Genomic DNA, 24185 nt, shown 5'->3' with positions numbered 1-24185 from the left:
GAAAGCAGGAACTGGGTACTGATTCTGGATGATCAGCCATGAATGGCCTATTCCTGCACCTATTTTCTAAGTTTTTAAGTTAGCGCTCTCTATTGATTGACCAACAATGCAGGGAAGTGTAGACAAGCATTACGATCCTTCCATGCATTCCTGCTTGTTGAGCATGGAACTAGTTACTGGCCATGGTCTAACATGCACTCATGTTAGCAGCTTAAATATTTGGCCTTCCTCACATCACTTACTAACCTCTGACTGAAATCTATTGCAGAGAGCATTGGTGTATTGCCGTGCTCAAAGTTTGCTAATTTTACAAATGAAGTTGCTCGTTTAAATTTAAATGTTTTCTGGCTGAAAAAATCAATTTTTATTCAGCTTTGGTAGAGGCTGGTATATACATTTTGAGCAAAGCATTATTGACAAATAAGCAAATCAGAAAGAAAAGTCCAGCAACCTTTTTGTCCCCCTCATCAATTTGAAGAGTCACTTCCACCGATCATGGTAAACATACTCTTTACCATCAATATCATTCGCTAAATTTTCTCTTTTCACAACCAACAATTAAATAGAAAAAGAGCAATAAGGTTAGGATATTACCACCTTCAAGATCCTCTCCAAGTCAAACTTTGTGTTGGAAGGATGTAGTTTTATTCATTCACATAATGGCACTGCCTGCATTTATTGTGTAGGCAGGTGCTGGTTTAAACCGAAGATAAACACAAAAAGCTGGTGTAACTCGGTGGGTCAGACAGCATCTCTGGAGAAAAGGAATAGGTGACGTTTCTGGTCGAGACTCTTTTTTCAGACCCGATTTCTGTACTGTATAACTCTATAACTCTAACATCACAGCCATTGCCTCACCCCCAGCCACAATCTTCATTCCATAACCATCAATTCATCCGTATTCTTGACAAATATACAATATAATTGCTGCCATGTTTGAACTTGAAATAACCTTCAAAGTCTAAGTACACACCACAGAGACCTCCTAATTCTCCCTCGTTGAGTTACTAATTCCACCCACGCGTGAATTCATCTTTTGATGAAACTTCATCTAAGGCTTCATTTCTTCCATGCTGATTACTCCAACAACCTGTTCCATACTCAGACTTGTTTCTTTAGGGTGTCCAAAATTGTTGTTTGGATTACAATTCTTGTTATGTACAGTCTACTCATTTGGTGCCAATTTGTGTCACAGAATCATAGAGTGATACAGCGTGGAAACAGGCCATTGGGCCCAACTTGCCCACGCCAACCAGCCCTATCTACACTAGTCCCACCTGCCCGGGCTTGGCCCACATCCCTCTAAACCTATCCTACCATGTACATGTCCAAATGTCTCTTAAACATTACGATAGTACCTCCTCAACTACCTCCTCCATATACCCACCAAGCTTTGTGTAAATAAAGTTACCCCTCAGATATTTCTCAGGTTTCTTCTTATCTGAAAGGGGGATTTGAACAGTACTTGAATGAAACAGAACAGTCTAGGGCCATGGAGAAAGGGTCATGGGCGAGATTAGATGCAATATTGAGAGCAGGCAAGGACTAGAGGAGCCTCCTTTATTGCTACAAAATGATTCCATGTCTCCCCCTTCATTGATCTGCATTGGCTCCTACAGGTTCTGATCCTTAATTTTAAACATCTCAATTCTGTTCACAAACACTTCCAAGGCTGCCCCTTATCTATTTTTTCATTCTCCTCCAGGTCCGGAATCCTCTGAGGGATCTGTGGGTCTCTAATTCTGCTTTCTTGATTATTTCTGATTTAATCGTTGCTTCACGGGCAGCTGCGTTGTGTTTACAGTTGCCATGGCACAAATTCTCCTGTTTGCTACCATTTCTACCATTGCTGTTGCTTCCTTTAAATCACTCTCTAAAATCTGCTTCTTTGCCCAGCCATTATTGTTTTATTTCTTCTTACATCTCTTTTATATGTCTGAAGAAGGGTTCCGACCTGAAATGTCATCCTTCCTTTGTTTCCAGAGATGCTGCACGATAAACCAGCATCTGCAGTTCTTTCCTACACATCTCTTTAGATAGATAGATGATAGATAGATAAATACTTTATTAATCCCCTTATTCAGGGGAAATTCTGATGTCCTTGCAGCACACTAATAAAAATACAACACAGTATTCATAAAGAAATTCAACACCAAAACATCCCCCCACAGTGATTCCCACTGTGGGGGAAGGCACAAAGTCCAGTCCCCATCCTCTTGTCCACCCATAGTCGGGCCTATTGAGGCCTCCACAGTCGCCGCCACGGCGCCCGATGTTCTCGCCGGGTGATGGTACTCCGGCGTTGGGAGAACCCCCAGCAGCTTGGGGTGCCAGGAACGGCCGCCTTCCCACCGGAGCCTGCGGCTTCCAAGCCAACAGACCACGCCAGACGGAGCTCCGCACACTGGTGATCTCGGCGAGATGTAAGTTCAAACGTCGCAGCTGGCCGCTCCGCAGAACCGCGGCTCCACGATGTTTTCCTCGGCGGTACCAAGTATACTGGAGTCCCAGCGCGGCGACCCAGGAAAGGCATCGCCCGCTCCGCAATAGCGCTCCAGCGCTGCACTGCCGCCAAAGCCGATGTTCTGCGCCGCCGCCAACGCCGACGTTCTGCGCCGCCGCCAATGCCGATGTTCTGGCCAGGTCCCCTCAGGGAAACGTCGCTCCAGGACCCGCTGGTAGGCCGCGAGGACAGGTCGAAGACGCTGCTCGGAGGAAGGCAACCCCTCTGACCAGGTAGGGACTTAGAAAAGCAGTTTCCCCCTTCCCCCCCACCACCCCCCACACATAAAAGATTTAGACCCCCTGACTGTACACTTAACGAACTAAAAATAATAAAAAAGAAGGGGATAAAACGGACAGCTGCATCCGACAGATGACTCGGCCTCTCGTTTTCTTTGATAAAATATTTGTGAGACACAGTGGAATGTCTTACTACTTTAAAGGTGTCATATAAATACAAGTTATTGTTGTTCAGACATGTATATGTCAACTTTATTTCTGTTGATTAGTCTAGGAACAGGCTGGTAAGGTTTGAAATAATGTTGTACTGCAGTGCACATCAGTAAGTCTGATGTTTCTAAGGACACATGTCAAGGTCTGGATCACTGATTCAGGGCACTCAAATAAAACTATTAAATCAAGAGAAGACGGAGTCAATATTTAAATCATTGTATTCTGAGCTGCTTGAAATTGGCTTGCAAGACGGTATAAAGGAGATATGAAGACATGAGCCAATTCCAGTTTAGGGCTTGAAAACATTCTGATACATTCTGGAAACACTTAACAGGTCAGGAAGGATCTGTGAAAGGGGAATGGAGCCATCAACAGAATTCATTTTAGAAGGAATGGCAATTAAGAATCCATTATGGAAATCTCACTATTCCATTGAGGCCTCATCTTAAAAAATAATTCTCTGAGTGGGCGTGCATAACTTAAACTACACAAAGAAAGACGGCAAAGCTGTTGCATTTTAGGTCCTCTGGGTGAGAATTCTGGCTGGAGAAGATACCAGCTCTACACATTTCAACTGGATGTTAAATGCCAGCAATGTTTTCCTGAAGTAATTATATCGCAAATTGTAGGTAGAGTTTTCCAAACATCATTTTCAAAGAAATTTGATGCCACGGGATGAAAAAGGCATACCAGGGGCACCATCGGCACAGGAGGCAAACTGACAGAAACAAGTATTACTCTCCTGAATTGGACTAACTGCAGGATTTGGGTGTGGAAACATGGCAGTACTTGAAAGGGTCTGCCTTCACAGCCTGTTACTCTGCAAGGAAGCAATTGCATTTCATTGCAATCTGTTGCAAGGAAATCTGTTGCCAACTCTTACTAATCTGATGATACTGCCAAGGAATTATATCTTTAATTCTTCTTCTTTAACCTCCTTCCAAGTTACATGTAGGCCTTCAGAATTATCAGTTTGTATGCTGCACCCCAAGGTGTCAAACAGGTGATTGATTATTTGTTAGGCATGGTTGGTGCTTTCATTTATTTTGCAATTAAATATTAACATAGATGTCACACTGCCACCCAGATCCTTTGGAATCCTATAGAATTTTTCTTTATCAATTTATCAATTATTTTTCACTTACTCAGTAACTTCAATTTTCTGAATGTGAGATGCCACAATTAACTCTGTCCTCATGTAACTGCATGTGCATAAGAATCCAGACCTGCAGTCTGAAGACCTTGCAGAGCTGCAGCATGTTCTTAAATAGAGCTCAGATTGTGTTGTATACTACCTGATTAGATGTGGCGTTGGACTCAACCTGCCAACTTGGATCTATAGCTTTCATGGCGTTGAAGTCAGACGTAAAGTAAGCAAGGTTGTTTCTGTTCCATGCTGAAGATCACATATGTGTCAAACCCGAAGTAAAAGCTGCTCAAGTGTAAATTTAAGGTGAATATTGTTTACCCACCTGAGAACTTAGAAAGTGCAGTGGAATTTGTAGACATGCTCCAAGTGGTGTAGATTCTGATTCAGATTCAGATTCAATTTTAATTGTCATTGTCAGTGTACAGTACAGAGACAACGAAATGCATTTAGCATCTCCCTGGAAGAGCGACATAGCAAATGATTTGAATAAATAATAATAAGTGATGGGGGGGGGGGGTGATTGGCAGTCACCGAGGTACGTTGTTGAGTAGAGTGACAGCCGCCGGGAAGAAGCTGTTCCTGGACCTGCTGGTTCGGCAACGGAGAGACCTGTAGGCAATCTTCATCATTGTCTTTGCACTTGAATATCATAAGATGTCAAGAATTGATCTTCATATACAGTATGATGAATGTAGCCGAGAGGTCCCATGCCACCGATGCAGGTTGTATTGCCGCAATAATTCCCCGTTTGCCAGGAAATTGATTTGGGGCTGACGACATGAACAATAGGCAGCAACATGAATGGCTAGGAAATTACACAAGATCAGTAAGTTTAAGAAGGAAAATATATAATGCAAATATGTTGCTCTTCAATATTCAACAGCAACACCAAACATCCATGAAAATCTATTATCATTTGCACTGACAAGGGCCTGCCCCACTTGGGCGTCATTTGCGCATCATGCAGGCGGCGCGCAAAGATTTTGTGAATCCCAAAATCCTGGGGCGCCGCGTGCGACCGCGTGTCAGTGCCTACGTCACCACGCACCATGCGCGTCATGACGCGTAAGTGATGTCGCGTAAATTATGCCCAAGTGGGACAGGCCCTTTATTTACATAAGTAGGCCATGATTGCTTGATTTGAACTTTACTCAAACTCAAAATTCGGAATGGACATTGATTTTGCAAATTTCAATGACAACAATCTCAATTACCCAATCTCTTTTGGGTAACAAGGGACCTTAACTGGTGTTACTTGCTAGAGGATCTGCTCACCCATCATATGAGGTTGATAGCAAGTTTCTGATCACTTGCATTCATTGGCATCAAGGAACTGTGATTATACTGGGATGTTTGAAAATCACCCATGTTGTGTTCAAGCAAAGAAAACCAGAATCTCATTTCAAATGACCAAATGGAATAAGGAATCCATTTTATATTTTCCCTGCTCTTCAACTCAACTGGTTGCCAGATACATCATGATCATCTGAAGAGGGACACTATTGTTCTGGTGAATAGCATGGGTGTGCTATTCACACAAACACAACATTTTGCTCTGATCACGATTTCTTCCAAGTCTTGGTCTCTGGATTTGAAAATACCCAATCCTGGATCAGCTTCAATAGAAACATAGAAAATAGGTGCAGGAGGAGGCCATTCAGCCCTTCGAGCCAGCACCGAATGATAGTGTACATGTGTACAGATATTGATTTCTCATCCTCGGTCTACAAAAATATGCTCTTAAACTAATATCTATTAAAAATTGATTAACAGGTCATCAACTAATTATTTGTGCAATTGCGCTGTTCGGCAAAATTGCTGCCTGCAAAATAGCAATGAGCCTATTGAAAGATAACTCATTGTCAACTAAAGATCTTCGGTATCTTCCACAGCAGCACAAACGATGGTCAAAATGAAAATCAACAAAAGAACAGCAGAGAAAAAGATGTTAATGTAAATTTATTCCATGGTTTTAAAGTCACTCGTAATGATAAGCTTCATTTTTTTGACAAGGAATGATATGTTGTATTGTTAATGTATATAATGCTGCACTCATAATTGAATTTTAATTGGATAAGAATCAATTTTCTTTCCAAATGCAATTCCCTTCCCTGGGACACACACAGTTTCTGCTTGATTTACCTTTGACTGTACATAGTGAATGTAATTACCTCAGTATTCTCAGTGTGATTTAATTGCATTATTGTAGTTCAGTGATGCTGATTATTGCGGGAAAAAACAACATTCAGTGCAGAAACAGTGACTCGGTTATTGGTTTCTGAAAGTGACTGACAATTGATGAACAAGTTGTGAGATATAGCAGCTTCACCTGGAGAGGAGGCAATGTTGCCATGGTGAGTGGCATGCTGTGTCATTGCAACAATGAAGTATTCATACAAACCAAACAGTTTGCCTGAGGCCTTTCTAAATGTTTGTTGTTGTGGAAAAACTGCAATCAAATATTGTAAATTAATTAATGATAAGTGCTTGAAACATGTGAATAATGACGCTTCTGATTTCAAGGAACTCTTGCTTTCCCTCTCTCTCCGTCCCTGTCCTAGTTCTTCGACTTGTTTCACATGATTACATTTTACTGATTGTATACCTTGTTGTCACCTTCCCCTCAGCTAACAATGCAAATTATATATTTTTTAATCTTGTCTCGATCTGTTGGGTTTTTTTTTGTCATTAGCTCCTTACTGTAGCCCACCAAGCCCCCCAAGGCATGGTACTGTTCACACGCAAACGGCAGGATTCCCTGGCAGCACAGTGCGATTCAACTGTGACCCTGGCTATCGATTGATCGGTCAAGGTATTGCAACGTGCACCAGGTTCCCCCAAGGTTTTTACAACTGGAATACCATTCCTCCTCTTTGTCAAGGTAAGAAAATGAATGTCTGCCATGCACAGGTACTTCAATACAGTACTCATTTGTGGAATTCAATTTTAACAATTATAAATAGAAATAATCAAAGGAAAGTCTATCTTGATCTGAATTTAGCATTTGACAAGTTCTCAATCAATATATATAAATATTGGATTTGCTTTGAAATGATGTTGTGTCAATTGCTCCGAGTATTCAATGAAAATTGCCCCAAATGACAATGGACCGGAGTTTCTACTGAGGTTGTAATCAGTAAAATAAATCCAAAGTGTATTGAACACTGAAGTCGCACCCATTTTCTGTACAAGCTTTGTAGCAGACTTTTCCTACTTTTCTAATTGCCAGCATGCCAGCATTTTAGGTGCATACGGGCAGTTCCAGGGTTTTGTAAGAGTAATGCTCCATAAGCTGAATTTCTTGTTAATCAAAATGAACAATTTCCCCTACATACACTTCTTATAATTACTTAATTTGACCAAATGACTTCTGTTCACCCTAACACCACCCATAATTAAACCAATGGAACATAGACTGTATCCACTTCCTAAAGAATATATTGATTCTTTTAAATATTATTTATTAAGCATCTTAAAAATGGCAAGGAGAATTGCATGGTCAGATTACCATAAATCATCTCCTCCTTAACTCGGGAAGCCCCTGCACTTGATTGTATTTATTTATTTATTAATTATTTATTTCGAACAGAATAAATGAATAAAAAGCAAGTGTGAAACAGCATACAAAAAACAAAACAAAATATTTATAAAGTGTCATAAACAATGTCTATAAATAAATGAAATCATATGTGTCCGAAAAGGAGCAGGAAGAAGCCAAAGCTTATTAATTCCCACCCCTTGTTCAACTGCTTGTAATTATCTTATACAAATTTAGCAGCTATATGTACACCATATGTACACCAGCCACTATATGTACACCAAATTATTTACATTTGAACACTAATCAAATATTTACAAAGCCATACAAAAAAGAAAAAATTGGTTTGTGACTTTGAGGTTTACTCCCATAGTGAGGTAAGAAACACTGTCCTCTCTATCCTGAAAATCTTTAAAGAAATAATTTTAAGCAGCACTCTGGATATTAGGCTGTTAATGCACAGCCCTCTTGAACTAATTGGTGGAAGAACACCGCAAGGTGCACAATTGCCACAACTGACTGCTGGTGAAGTGATGGAAACTCAAATTTACTTTTTGAGTGCCCTGTGCTTCCAAAAGTCTGGGTGCATTGTGAACAACTTGTCTAAACAAGTGCAATTGGTGAAAATATGCCTTTTTGAAATTGGAGTGAGTCCAATTTTATGGTCATATTCTTTTTACAGCAAAAATAAAAACGTTAAACGCACAACAGTTATGGCTGCAGTTTACCTGTGCTCTGATTTGATTGCATCCAGATTATGCTATAATCCAAATAGAACTCATGAATTGTGGCATTTCATTAAACATTATTTGCACCATGTTAATCAATGTTTTTGCAATGTTGTGTATTTTTTTATTTGTTATATTACTTATCGTTTAAGATACAATGTTAGCAGATTGTGGTATATTGAGCTTAAATAGTATAACAATATTTTTATCACGGTGTTCTCTATTCTGCAGTGAATTTTGTAAGCTATTTTTAGTGGCTTTCATGCCGAGTGTCGTTCACTGCCAGTCACATCCATTCCCAATATTAGGTTGATGATTCATAGCACAAGCTTCCTCCCCTCCTTTGCGTGCTTTATCATAACCCTCCACCTCCTCCTGTTTCAAATTGAGTCTTCCACTTGTTTAAAATAGTAAACATGTGTTTCTTCGACTGGATGAGGCAATGCGCTTTTCCCTGCACCATGTTATGATTGTGAGCCTATTTGTATTGCAGCAGCCGTGTAAACTCTTAGTGAAGATGTTAATACCGGTGCACACTGTATCTCAGTTAAAGCTGACAGATGTTCATTTTCAGCCATTTCTTGTGGCGTCCCAAAAGCTCCAAGAAATGGAACGGTCTTCGGGAGAGAGTACACTCTCGGAACGAGAGCCATCTATCAGTGCAATGAAGGCTACAGATTGCAGTCTGGTGAACTGTCAACAGCTGTCTGCCAGGAAGATGGGAAATGGAGCAACAGTGACAGGCCTGCACTCTGTGTGGGTGAGTGTGCTATTGTATATTCCATGTAATTGCCTATGATAAGGAGTCAAGGCATGAAAGAAGGAGAAACTCATACTGGTGGGAATTCCAGTTTAGGGGAGTTCTGATTGGATGGGATTTCAATTTATTATGCCATTTCCAGGATTTCTCTGCCTTGTTTTGGAGTAACTATCACTTATTACACAGTGGTGATGTTCCATAAATGTTACCATTCAAAAAAAATGTCATATAGATATCTTCACAATGACTAACAAGGATGGAAAACGGAATTATTATGCTGGAGACAATGATAGAACTTTGAGTTTGAAGGTCGAAATGCACTCCCTACAATAAATTAAAGATAGGAGATGGGGCAAAGGGTTTTGCTCATCTGGGAGAGGCATAGATCCAATGGGTCAAATAACCCCTTCCTCAGCTTTGTCTACAAACAAACAAAGTGGGCAATGGAATGCTGTATTTTTCCTAAGGAGCTTGGTACAATGGTATGGATAGCATACTGCACGTATATAGATTTCTGATAAGGACCTATGTTCATTTTGTAGCTCAGTGCCTCAGAAAGGATATATTACAATGTAGAATGCAAATTCAACAGAAACACTGAGCTTGGTGGTGTAGCAGTAGAGCTACTGCCTTACGGTGCCAGAGACCAGGGTTTGATCCTGATTAGGGGTGCTGTCTGTACGCAGTTTGTACTTTCTCCCCGTGGCCTGCATGGGTTTACTCCGAGATCATCTGTTTCCTTCTACTCTCCAAAGACATACAGGTTTGGAGGTTAATTGGCTGGGTATAAATGCAATATTGTCCCTTGTGTGTGTAGGACAGTGTAAGCGTACGGGGATCACTGGTCAGTGCGGACTCAGTGGGCTGAAGGGCCTGTTTCCACATTGTATCTTTAAACTAAAATAAACTAAACTAAAACTATTGGGGCATGTGGCATTGACGGGTTACATTTCAAAGATAAAGGAACAATTTAATTATTGATTAAAAGAGATGACAGACTAGATCGATAAAAAATATTGTTAATTACCAGTAATTAATTTTTGAATCGGCAAATACAGCAATGCAACAGACAATTAATAATCCAGGAAAATAACCATTAATCAATGCTGTCTTTCAGCAGCCATCTTTCACCAAGAGTTTTGCATAAGGGTTCACTCTTAATCACTGTATCTTTTATCAACCTTGATACATCAGCATCCTTTATTCACAAGGTTAGTTAAAAAAATCTCATCATTCTGTCTTAAGTTGATATGTTTTGGCGAGTTTTGTTCTGACCTACTTATCCAGGTGAAGGATGGCAATGCTCAGAGTGGAGCCATTTGCTCCACTCCTGTTTTCATCAATCACTTCCTGATAGCTGCAGCATACATCATGAAACCTTGCTCTTCTATGCCAGATGTCTTGGCCCCAATAGAATATAAAATCCATGCTTTAAATATTCATCTTTCACAGCATATACATGATTCCATCAAAAGACAATTAATTCTGAGTTATAAACTGAGATCTTACATGGCCCAGTGCCATGGCTTGTAGAGGTGCTGCCTCATAGCGTCAGAGACCTGGGTTCAATCTTGATGTCAGCTGCTATCTGTGTGGAGTTTGCACATTCTGCCTGTTATTGCGTGGGTTTCCTCCTTGTGCTCCAATTTCCTCCCACATTGAGTGTTGGTAGATTGATTGGCCATTGTAAATTGCCCCTTGTGTATAGGCGGGTGGGGAATCTGAGGGGAATTGATAACAATATGGAGAGAATAATTTTGGATTAGTTTAGGTTAGTGTAGGATTAGTATAAATGATAGAACATTGAGGTTGGAGGACTGAATGCACTCCCTACAATAAGTGAGAGGAAGGAGGTAGTTAGTGTGTACTCAGTGGGCCAAAGGGACTGTTTCCAAAGTAGACACAAAATGCTGGAGAAACTCAGCGAGTGAGGCAGCATCTATGGAGAGAAGGAATTGGCGACGTTTCGGATCGAGACCCTTCTTCAGACTGATGTCAGGGGAGGGGGTAGGACAAAGAAATAAAGTGGGTGGAGACAGTGGGACTAGTGGTTGGACTGGGAATAGGGAGGGGAAGGAGAGAGAGAGCAAGGGCTACCTTAAGTTAGAGAAGTCAATGTTCATACCACTGGGGTGTAAACTACCCAAGCGAAATATGAGGTGCTGTTCCTCCAATTTGCGCTGGGACTCACTCTGATAATGGAGGAGGCCCAGGACAGAAAGGTCAGATTGGGAATGGGAGGGGGAATTGAAGTGCTGAGCAACCGGGAGATCAGCTTGGTTAAGACGGTCTGAGCGGAGGTCTTCAGCAAAACGATCGCCGAGCCTGCGCTTGGTCTCGCCGATGTAGAGAAGTTGACACCTGGAACAGCGGATGCAGTAGATGAGGTTGCAAGTGAACCTCTGCCTCCCCTGGAAAAACTGTTTGGATCCTTGAATGGAGTCGCAGGGGGGAGGTAAAGTGGCAGGTGTTGCATCTCCTGCAGTTGCTGGGGAAAGTACCTGGGGGGGAGGTGGTTTGGGTGGGAAGGGACAAGTTGACCAGGGAGTTACGGAGGGAACGGTCTCTGCTGAAAGCAGAAAGGGCTGGAGATGGGAAGATATGGCCAGTAGTGGGATCCCGTTGGAGACTGTTTCCATGCCGTATCTCTGTCTCTCTCCAAATATCTGCAGTGTTTGACCTTACCGGGAGCTGGATAGAGTCTACCCAGTGCTTTTCATGTTTTGAAAGCTAGAGAAGGCTTTCATTCAGCCATTTGTGTGGATTGGAAAAATACTCGTGCAATTGAGGTGGAAACATCACTCAAATGTATCCCCAAAAGCTTTCAATGTGTGCAAATTCTAAGCAAAGTCTACACAAATATTTTGCAGATAGACCAGATTAATGTGTGGCCGGTAAAGTGGTGCAGAAGACAGGGCTTTAGATTTCTAAGGCATCGGAAGCATTTCAAGGACAGATAGAGCCAGTGTATGATGGTCAGGTTACGTCAGCAGAGCTGGGAACAGATCCTTGCAAAAGGATTTTCTAATGTTATTGGAAAGTGGTTAGCAAGGAAATTGGACATGAAACTGCAAGCTTGGGAAGTCAGAGTGTTAGTAAGCGTAACAAATAGATACCATTAAAGACCAAAGTGGATCTTTGTACAAAAAAATTGTTAAAATGACAACATTTAAGAAGCTGATTCAGAATGCTTACAACGGTGATGCTGCCTGGCCCACTGACCATGTGTCTTTTTTTGTGAGCCAGCATCTTCAGTTCCTTGTGTCTCCAGATGTATATGGCTATGATCTCATTGCTATTATGGAAATGTGGGAGCAGGATGACCAAAGCTGGGATGTATTCCTCCAATGTATTTAATATTTAGGAAGCAGGCAAAAAAGTAAAAGGATTCACTTGCACTTATTCAACTGATTTGGTAGACACAAATTGCTGGAAAAACTCAGTGGGTCAGGCAGCATCTCTGGACAAAAGGAATAGGTGAAGTCTTGGGTCGGACCCTTCTGAAGAAGGGTTCCGACCCGAAACATCATATATTCCTTTTCCCCAGAGATGCTGCCTGACTCGGTGAATTACTCCAGTTATTTGTGTCTATCTGTGGTAAAAACCATCATCTGCAGTTCCTTCCTACACGTACTGAATTTGGTGTTCACTATGCGGCCTTTACATCGGAGAAACCAAATGCAGACTGGGTGTCTGGTTTACAGAGCATCTGCACTCACTCTGCAAGGGTGACCTTGAGCTTCTGGTTGTCTGCCAGTATAATTCATCATTCCACTCTTGCCCTGATCTCACTGTCTGCGGCCTCTTGCACTGTTATACAAGGTCCAAAGAAAGCTTGAGGAACAATACTTCATCTTCCATCTGGACATGGTGCACCTGCAGAGACGATACTGAATTCTCCAACTTTAGGTCCCTTACACATTCTTTCTACTGGAATCAAAAACTGGCCATTTGCGCATGCTATCATTTTGCTTTTTGCTTTTTCCTTTTATTTTACACATTCTGCCCGGCAATCATATCAATAGCAACACATTGCACAAATAAAGAAGTGTGATCTGATTTTAACTTCCACATCAAATCATCGGATCTCACCCTGCCGTAGATACTGCCTAATTTCCACCCGTTCCCTTCCCGACCTTTCTAATTAAAGAACCTTGTTTTTCCTTTAATCTCTTCTGCTAAAGGGTCTAGGACCTGAAACAGAAACTGCTTCTTTTTCTGCAGATGCTACTTGACTCAATTAGTGTTTCCGGCCTTTTCTGGGTTTTAATTTCAGTCGTCCCACATCAGCATAATGTTTTGATGTTTATAAAGAAAATGGGATTGGTTCAGCACCATATGGAAGGAGTAGATCAGTGCATTGATAACAAATAATCTTGGCTTGACAGAACATAACATAGAATTGCACATGGGGTGAGCTAAGAAATAGTAAAGAGCACAAAACAATAGTGTGAGTTATAATAGTGTAATTATGTAATTGTAATAGTGGGCAAGGCGTAAATCGGTAAATTAGTAAATTGTGTAACAGGCGTAATGCAATAATTATGATTGACCTTAACCTTTGTGTAGACTGGAGAATCAAATTTGTTGTAACATAGTGGAAGATGAATTCATGGAATGTTTTCTAAGATCATTTTTCAGTCAATAGGATCAAGTGTATCTCTTGAGGAGTTTCGGGAACTGAGGAGCCCGCTAAAGAAGGAAATCAGGAGGGCGAAAAAGGGAGCAGGATAAGATTAAGGAAGATCTGGCAGATAATATTAAGGGAAATCCAAAGAGATTTTGGACATTAAGGGGAAATGGGTAACCAGTGAGAGAATAGGACCTACTGAGGAATCAAAGTGGTCACCTCCGTGTGGAGTCACAGGAGATTGGCAAGGCCCTCATTGGGCATTTCTCCTCCGTTTTTGCCATGCAAAAAACATGAAGACTGGGGAACTTGGGACAGTCAATGAGAGTGGCTTGAGAGCAGGCAGTATGACAGTGGAGGAGGTGCTGAATGTCCTAACGCGTATGAAGGTAGACTAAGGCACAGTGAAAAACTTTGTTTTGCATGCAATCTAAACGATCAGATATATTAGATGATCAGTCTAACCCAAAACGTCACCTATCCATGTTCTCCGGGAAGGTCGTCTCACCTGTGAGTAACTCCAGCACTCTGTGTTTTTATCATATATACCATCCAATCAGTTCAAACTCAAGTACAGTAGATAAAGGGAGAGATACAGAGTGCAGAGTGTGGTTCTCAGCATTGTAGTGCATTGTTGCACATCAATTTCATAGACAAAGTCCAATATCCTCAATGGGGTAAAGGTGAATTGAACAGTGCCCTAGTTTATTGATGACCCAATCAGAAGCCTGATAACAGAGGGAAGAAGTTGAGCTGAGTCTGGTGATACATGCTATTAGCTTATGTGCCTTCTGCCAGACAGGAATAGGGAGAAGAATGACTGGAGTGGGACAAGCCTTTGATTATGTTGGCTGCTCTTCCAAGGCAATGTAAAGTGTAGATTAAGTCAATGGTGGGAAGTCTGGGCTGTGTGATGGACTGGACTACATCAACATCTCTGTAATTTCTTGCAGTCTTGGGCTGACATATTCCCAAACCAATCTGTGATACAACCTGACAGTATGTTTTCTGTGGTGGCATCAGTGGAAGTTTGTAACAGTCACTGGAGACATGCTAAATTTCCTCAGTCTTCTCAGGAAGTAGAGGCATTTGTGTGTTCTCTTGGCTGACGCATCAATGTGGTCAGTCCATGACAAACCGTTGGGAATATTAACGGCAAGGAACTTGAAGTTCTCAACCATTTCCACTTCAGCACTATTGATGCTGATTGGGGCATTGATTTAATTCAGTATATTTCTGGACTTTAAGGAAATCAAGGAAAATTGAGGTAGAAAATGGCTCGAAGGGCCGAATGGCCTACTCCTGTACCTATTTTCTATGTTTCTATGTAAAATGGCACTTCAGGTAGGTCAGTCTTGAATTTCTCAAAGGGTTGATTGGCCTACTACTACTACTATTTCTTATGCTTTAATATCTATATGAAAAACTGATAGTTTGAAAACAATGTGTGCTCCTAAGTATTTACCAGAAAAATGCAAAACTTATTTTCCATTGTTTTTCATGAAAACAAAACTGGTGGCTGCAGCTTTTCCTATGCAGCTACCCCAAGCATGAAACATCAGGCCACATCTTTAAATGCAACGATAAGTGATGAATTGTTGCTTTCTCATACTTCTCCCATTTTAAGAGACATTTTACATGTCTTAACCAAACCCATTTTTTTTTCTCATCCAATTTATTGCACTATTAAAAAGAAGAGGTATGGATTGTTCATGAAATGATATTACGGAACAATGCAAGTCAGATGGTCACGGTTCAGTTTTCTTTTCAATAAAGATCAGCAAATCAATGCATTGCAATATTTCTTTCATTTATTGTATATCATTGCAAAATATTGTAATTACATTTAGGAATGTAAGACAAGGAGGTTATTCGAATTTTTGATTGATCAAAATGATAACAAATCAGAAAATTGCAGCTCAGCAAGTAATGAGGTGATAATCTGCTATTGATTGCTGTTCAATGTGTATTCTTCCAGCTGTGTCGTGCCCTGAAGTTAATACTGTCCACGTGGAGCATGGGAACTGGAAGCTGTTAAATGGAAATCCACGTCAATATGGAGCTCAAGTGATTATCACTTGTGACCCTGGATATTATCTGCAAGGACTCAGGGTTATCAACTGCCAGGCTAATGGGACTTGGAGTGTTGGACGCCAGAAGCCCAGCTGTAAAAGTAAGTGGGTGCTTGCAAGTTAATGATGTATAACAATAAAATTACTAAGCCTTCCTGCTGCAAGCACGAGTTTACTATCTGCTGTTCAAAGGTGTGTTTATTGACAGGAAATGCTACAAGCATTTGTTAAAATTTTTACTGACTGGTTAATTGTTTTGGGCTGCATCAGATAATTTTTTTGTTTTTTTGGTTCCTGTTTACTCAAGTACATTATTTTACCATCATTGTGTAAAGGTATTCAGGGCAGATGGACTTGCGTTTGATCTATAGTGTAAGGAGTTTGAATAATCAACAATCAGCCTCAGTACTCGGGGGTTGACAAGGGGAAATAATGCCAGGTTTGTTCCTTCAAACTCCAATCCAGTAACGCACCGTGCAAAATGTGCGACAATGCCCCTTGCAAACAGTTCAACCATCCCACACCAAGAACAGGGACATGAACGAAAGCCCTGGTATGATTGAGAAGAATCTGTCTGCAGCTTAGAATCCCAGTGATGCTGGGGAAGTTGACACCTTTATTATTTAATCTCCTGGATGGAAGACTACACCCCCTCATCTACCCTCTGATTAAAAGGTCAAGGAAGTCACTGGAACTGAAACGTTGCTTGTGATAGGTGGTGTGCAGTGGTGGGTAAGGACCTCAGTAAAGATCAAAGAAGAGTTTGTACGGGATTGTGAGAAACAGAGCTAATCCTCAGATCCCTACTGAACATTTCATAGGGCAGCAAAGCTGACTCTATACTGTATGTTGCTTCTCCAACAGGTGTATGGAATTCTCACATGCAGCCCAGTGGTGCAACTGGTGGAGATGCTGCCTCATTGTTCCAGGTTCAACCCTGAGCTCACGTGCAGTCTGCGTGAAATTTGTACCTTCTCATTGTTGATGTCAGAAGTTCACAAGTCATAGGAGCAGAATTAGGCCATTCGGCCCATCAGGTCTACTCCGCCATTCAATCATGGCTGATCTATCTTTCCCTCTCAATCTTTCTATCTTCCCTTTTACGTTCTCCCATGACCACATAGGTTATCTCGTGTGCTCCAAATGTACAGATTTGTAGGTTAATTGGCTTTGGTAAAGATTGTAAATTGTCCCTGGTGTGTAGGATAGTGCTAGGGTACAGGGATCGCTGGTTGGCATGGACTCAGGGATCTCTAACCTAAACTAAACTAAACTATTGACTTTGGTTGATTTTTGAAGTCCTTTCATTTACTGTTAATCTTTTATTATTTATTCCACATATTGACCGTTGGCCACCTCAGCAAGTAATCTGTTTGAGAAGGAGTTTACTGATGCTGACCATGCAAGGGAGCATATTGATTGAGTTATTTGTGGCTTTGTTTATTGACATACCCCAACTGATATTGACCTGATTCTCTTGCAAGGTCAGACTCAGAAGCCTCCTCATCTAATGATATGACAGTATAATGTTATTGTTTATCTTTCAACCACACATTGGTGCATCAGATAGCACTGCTAGATTCAGTCCTGGTTTCCAATGCCACCCACCGCTTGTGCCCGCTAGGTGATTGTAGGAGATGGTAATTGATATGTGAGAGATGAACCGTGCAGACACTAAATGGCAGAATGGAGAGGCAGCGTGGATATGAGGTGGAAAATAGCTGCCACCTCTGTCATAAGTAAATGTGCAAATAATATGAGAAAAGTATTTTAGTGCAAATATCTATGGAGATTAAAAAGGGAAAGAAAAGGACTTAAAAATGTATATTTAATCTCTTTAACAGTTTAAAATATGTGAAGTAGAGATTTATTATCTACTATACTATTCCTTGAGAAAACAAAATGTCATTCGTAGGTGTAAGTATGTGGGTGAAGATAAATCCTGTTATTTATAGCTACTTTCAAAATGTTTTGAAACTCCTCAGCTATTTACAGGAGAAAGGAGATGAGTAGGATTTGTTTAGTCAAAGGGTGGTGAATCTGTGGAATTAATTGCCACAGACGGCTGTGGAGGCCAAGTCAATGGATATTTTTAAGGCGGAGATTGACAGATTCTTGATGAGTGAGGGCGCCAGGGATTATGGGGAGAAGCAGGAGAATGGGTTTGAGAGGGAAAGATAGATCAGCCATGATTGAATGGCAGTGGAATTAATGGGCCAAATGGCCTAATTCTGTTCCTAGAACCAATGAACTTATTTATGCATATTTCTTAGGATGTACAATAATCAAATTGTTTGAAGTGTTAACCAGCAGGAGAAAGTAGACATTTGTGTGCTAGGCAATGTATGCATTATGTTAGAGCTGGTGCTGACAGTTTATATGTCTTTTGACCTTCATTTTGTAAAACCCCAAATTGCCAAGGCTAACTCATGCTTCTTTTCAAGCATGCATGCAGATCACATCACCTCAGTGTTGATATGAATCTTCACTGTCTGGCTGGTAATCACTCTCACTCACTGTTTAATCCTCTAAAAATTAATGGAATTGAATTTGGATGGCTAGTCTAATCTGCCGAGTTACTGGGTAGATTGTTGACATGAGAAATTATCCCCGTGTATTAGTTATCAGGCTATTAAACAGCCATCAGGCTATTAAACATGACAACAAATAAGTTCTGAGCTCTGAACTACAAAAGACTATATTATTATTGCACTATATTTGTTATTTATAGAACGTTTTCTTTTTTTTTCTCTTATCTCGTTATGTACTATGTTTACATGTTCACATATTCTGTTGCGCTGCAGCAAGTAAGAATGTCATTGTCCCATCCGGGACATATGACAATAAAATACTCTTGACTCTTGACTATTTGAATCTCAAGTCGTGTTTAGTTTATCTCTGGACAATCCCCTTTGGCTGACCTCCAGATTTGTGTCTTGAAAGACTGACCTCATCCAAAATGTTCATGTTTATGTCCAAATCAACCCCTAGATCCATTCATCCATCATCAAAAGAGAAAAGCAGAGCCGTCTAGGTAGTACCTGCAGACATAGAAGCAGGTGATGGCTGTGATTGAGAGTCCTCCATCAGAGGAGCAGGCTTTAACATGCAGAGAAAATAGATAGGAGAAGAGAACAAAAGGGAATACAGGAGTGGTTGAATGGTGAAAATAGTTGATTTTACATGATTGAGGGATGGTTTAGTTTAGATATTCAGCATGAAAACTGGACCTTCTGCCAACCAATTAACAGCCATGCACTAATTCTATCCTACACACGATGGGCAACTTACAGAAGCCAATTAACCTAGAAACCTGCACGTCTTTGGAATATGGGAGGAAACCAGAACACCTGGAAAAACCCCACACGGCACAGGGAGAATGTACAAGCTCTGTACAGACAGCACCTGTGGTCAAGATCAAATCCGTGTCTCTGGTGCTGTAAGCCAGCAACTCTACTGCTGCACCACTGTGCCACAGTAGATCTGCTTCCTTGTATCTCCGGTAACCAGGATTCAATCCTAGCCTTTGGTACTGCCTATGTGGTGTTTGCAAGTTCTCCCTGTGATCATGTGGGTTTCCTCCAGGTACTCTGATTCCCTTCATGTACCAAAAATGTGCAGGTTGGTAGGTTGACCCCTAGTGTGTGGATGAATGGTGAAATGCGGGAGAACAACACAGGATTAGCACAGGGATTCATGAATGGGATTAGTATAAATGGATGCTTGATGTTCGGTGTGGACTTGGTAGGGCCAGAGTCTGTTTCTGTGTTGTATGATTCCATGAGTCCAAGAATAGTTGAAACTAATTATTCAATCTTGTAATGTTATAGTAATTTCATGCGGAGAACAGGGATTTCCAGCACACGGTAATAAGATTGGAACATTAACAACATATGGGGCAACTGCTATCTTTTCCTGTAACACTGGATACACAATGGTAGGATCTCGGGTGCGGGAATGTCAGGCCAACGGGCTGTGGAGTGGAATGCAAGTGAATTGCCTTGGTGAGTATTTGGATTCACATGTACATGTCTGGTGCATGAAAGCGCCTGTGAGATGTAATGTTGTGTTGGCCTAATCATTATATTGTGCCTAATTCTAATCTCAAATTTTTTTAAAAACATGCCATTGAAACATAGCTTAAGGCCTGCTTCTCAAATTTTGCATTAAGTTCATGCTTTAAACAATGGGCTAAGGCAACTAGTCCCATGATCAATGTGTAGGAAGGAAGTGCAGATGCTGGTTTACACCAAAGATAGTCACAAAATGCTGGAGTAACTCAGCTTGACAGGCAGCATCTCTGAAGAGATGAAATGGGTGCCATTTCGGTTTATGGTCCAAAACATCACCCATTCCTTTTCTCCAGAGATGCTGCCTGTCCCGCTGAGTTACTCCAGCATTTTATGTCTATACAGCTCCATGATTAAGTTTGACAGTTACCATCAATACCTTAGCATCAAATATCTTAGCTAAACAAAACCATTGTGTTGTTATTTCACTGAATTCATGTGATGTGTATGCTTTTGGACAGTATTTGGGATAAATGTTGTACCCTAACTGAAGTACCTGACCAGCATTACAAATTTAATGTCTAGTTGCTAGATTAACTGATCTCAGATAATACATCACAAAATTGATGTATTTTGTAACCTGTATCTCCAAAGATGTACAGGTTTGTAGGTTAATTGGCTTGTAAAGTTGTAAATTGTCCCTAGTTTGTGTAGGATAGTGTTAGTGTGCCCATCGGTGCGGACTTGATGGGACGAAGGGTTTGATGGAACGAAGGGTTTGGCACTGCCTTCAATTTACTGATCGTAACTAACATACTAATAAAGAATTTAAATTCCTATCGCATAAATAGGTTTAAGCACAGCTGCATTTTCTTGGCCTTTCTGAATTTTTTCCTGACATTAAAATAAATCAAGTCATAAAGCTTACTGATTGCTGCTTATTTTGTTTTAGCTGGTCACTGCGGGATGCCTAAGTCCATTGTCAATGGGCAGATAATTGGGGAAAATTTCAGCTATCGTGGGACAGTGGTGTACCAGTGTAACCCAGGCTTTCGCTTGATTGGAACTTCGGTTCGAATTTGTCAGCAGGATCACAAGTGGTCAGGCAGATCACCTGTATGCGTGCGTAAGTATTGCTTCATTTAAAAATCAATAGAGAAGGGAAAATGACTCGGGCGAAGGTTTATCTGCTTCCAGTCAACATATCTCAAATATTACTTGGTAGACAAAAATGCTGGAAAAACTCAGCGGGTGTGGCAGCATCTGTGGAGCGAAGGAATTGGTGACGTTTTGGGTCGAGACCCTTCTTCAGACTGGTGGGGGGGGGGGGGAGAAGAAAGGAAGAGGTGGAGACAGTGGGCTGTGGGGGAGCTGGGAAGGGGAAGGAGGGAGAAAGCAAGGACTACCTGAAATTGGAGAAGTCAATGTTCATACCGCTGGGGTGTAAACTACCCAAGCGAAATATGAGGCGCTGTTCCTCCAATTTGCGGTGGGACTCACTCTGGCCATGGAGGAGGCCCAGGACAGAAAGGTCGGATTCAGAATGGGAGGGGGAGTTGAAGTGCTGAGCCACCGGGAGATCAGGTTGGTTAATGCGGACTGTGCGGAGGTGTTGGGGGAGCGATCGCCCAGCCTGCGCTTGGTCTCACTGATGTAAAGCAGTTGACACCTAGAGCAACGGATGCAATAGATGAGGCTGGAGGAGGTGCTGGTGAACCCCTGCCTCACCTGGAAAGACTGTTTAGGTCCTTGGATGGACTGAAGGGGGAGGTAAAGCGACAAGTGTAGCATTTCCTACGGTTGCAAGGGAAAGTACCAGGGGTGGGGGTGGTTTGGGTGGGAAGGGACGACTTGACCAGGGAGTTACGGAGGGAGCGGTCAGTGCGGAAAGCTGAAAGGGGAGGAGATGGGAAGATGTGGCCAGTGGTGGGAAAATGTCGGAGGATTATCTGTTGTATGTGACAGCTGGTAGGGTGGAAGGTGAGGACAAGGGAGAATCTGCTCTTGTTATGAGTGGTGGGGGTGGGGAGTGATGGGAGCTACGGGATATAGAAGAGACCCTGGTGAGAGCCTCATCTATAGTCGAAGAGGGGAACCCCCATTCCCTAAAGAATGAGGGAACTAACATATATTTCTTATATTATATTATAATATATTATATTATAATATATTATATTATAATATACTATATTATATTATATTAATCAAATATTTCTTAATCAGTTCATGAGATTCCTTTTTTTAAATTTTTGATCAAACAAGAATGTTTTTTTTCACAAAAGGTTAGGGTGATGCTTAGCAACCAAAATCATGGTTGAATATTTAGTGGATGAATAAAGGTGTCCCTGGATATCGGATATTTCTGCCAGTGAGATCAGCCCACTGGTAGTCATTCATCCCAATAATTTCCAGTTTACCGTTTAATATGGGCTCCAATGAACATTTTAAGCATCACCCATTGTGAAAGTTTCGATTACACTTTGGATGCAACATGTCGCCTGCATTTGCAGCCAAAAATGAATGACCTGTTCATTTCCTGAAAGTGGATTTGGGGGATTGTAGGCCATTCATCCAAATTAATCAGAGGGCATTGCTGAGATATTGAAGCCCAGAATTTATTGAAGGACAGATTGTGACGTATGTTGGTACATGGTTTTGGAGAAGACCATTGGTTTGGGCTTGTTGACAGAAGGTATCGGGGAAGACTGGCATTGATGAGGTGAGGAGACGTCAGCCACATATTGGGGAGGACCAGCATTGGGATGTGGTGTGTGGGAAGTGAGGGAATTTGAGGAGGACATGTACTCAGTGCATGGCATAATGATTCGGGATGAGGCACTTGATGTTTGCATTTGGAATCGGGGAAGACAAGTTGTTAGTTTAGCTTTTGGACTCCACATTAAGCCTTCCAGTTCAGCAATGTATTGCTAGGCTACTTTGCCCCAGGAATATCTATTCAGAAATAAAACTTTGTTCAGGAACCCCTGCAATGCTTTAACATCCACTTTGTCTCCAAGGTAGAAATCATTGCAGTGTGGCATGGTTGACTCTAGCGGGATGCGCATGGTCAAATGTTAGCAGTGACACAAAATGATGAAGAAAATTGTAATTGGATAATACTGAAATAAGCATGTATTATTCAGAATGTAAATTCAAATTTTAATCTTTAATGGCTAAAATGAAATCCCAAAGAATGCCATTTATTTTAGCCAATGGTATAGTTTGCTCCCTGCTGCCTAGTTTCACTGAGTAGTCATGTCGTGCGAGTGATAATGAGGATTACTTGTTGCCTGGCTGGTACCAATCCTAGTAAGTAAGTGCGGGGACATTGTGGCAGCATTGAAGGCAAGCCTGCTTCTTCTCCTGCCCTCTCCTCCTCCCTGCATTCCCATTTGGTATTGCTCCATAGAGCCACAGCTAGTCTCTCACCGATGGAAATGCTGAATCACAAGCATGAACCTGTGCTATTACATTCAATGCCATGCTCGCTTTGGCTCACGTCTTTAACAATTGAAGATGAACTTCCTTGTGTCATGTGATTCAGAATATTAATGCGGGGAGTTTATTTTGGATGATATGGATTTTAAAAGCCTTAATACTTCAGAGTGGATTATGGTTGCAATGCTCAATAGAGCAATAATTCATAAAATTGAAAAACAGATAGGATAACACATGGATTTGTATAATCTTTTAATATTTGGCAAGTCAGATTCAGGTTTCTAGAATTTGTTTAATTGTGACACTTGTTTTAAGCCATAACTCGGTCCTTTAAAATAAGCAGAATAATGCTTTGTTGCTCCTAGTCAGTTTTTAAGAGTTTTTTTCCACTCATTCTGAACATGGACATAATTTATATTGGCAGAGATTGGGTTATGAGCCTTTCTGAACATTGATAGCACATGAAAGTAGTTTACTATCACAAACGAGGCATTGGGAACAAGGAGATGATTCACTGCCAGCTGGTGTGTCCAATATTTACTGATTTAATGGTGACAATTCATTCCTAGTCAGTCCTAACCAAACTGGGTTTTTTTTGTTATCTCTTGCTGTGTATATGTAAAATTCAGCCTGAGTTTATGGCACTGTATGTTTTCACCATTTTTCCGATTCCATAACGGGGATTATTTTTTAAATTATATTCCTCGTTGTGCAAAGGTTGTGTCAAATGCCTGAAATGTTTCCTCATCTTGATGTCATTGGCACAGTATCTAGCAGCAGAATGAGAGTTAAATGCTGACCATTTCCTGGTATCTCGTGTACCATTATATTTCAGTGGATGTGGTTAATTCCATGTAAGGGGGTGGTTGAAAATTCACTCACCTATACATTTGCAACTACCCGT

The 24185-nt window shown here is 41.2% G+C and overlaps 1 protein-coding gene across 1 annotated transcript in view; it reads left to right on the top strand.

Annotated features, from left to right (window-relative positions):
• The window catches only part of csmd2 (CUB and Sushi multiple domains 2), a 573225-nt gene that overhangs the window by 440615 nt on the left and 108425 nt on the right, over positions 1-24185 (top strand). The window contains 5 exon segments of the mRNA XM_033045391.1: positions 6798-6986; positions 8946-9131; positions 15740-15934; positions 19664-19837; positions 20796-20969. Of these exon segments, the coding sequence (XP_032901282.1) occupies positions 6798-6986; positions 8946-9131; positions 15740-15934; positions 19664-19837; positions 20796-20969 (918 nt within the window).

Source organism: Amblyraja radiata, chromosome 27 (assembly GCF_010909765.2).
Source record: "Amblyraja radiata isolate CabotCenter1 chromosome 27, sAmbRad1.1.pri, whole genome shotgun sequence".
Lineage (NCBI taxonomy): Eukaryota > Metazoa > Chordata > Chondrichthyes > Rajiformes > Rajidae > Amblyraja > Amblyraja radiata.
The sequence above is the reverse complement of the archived record's forward strand: the minus strand, read 5'-3'. Positions and strand labels throughout refer to the sequence as shown.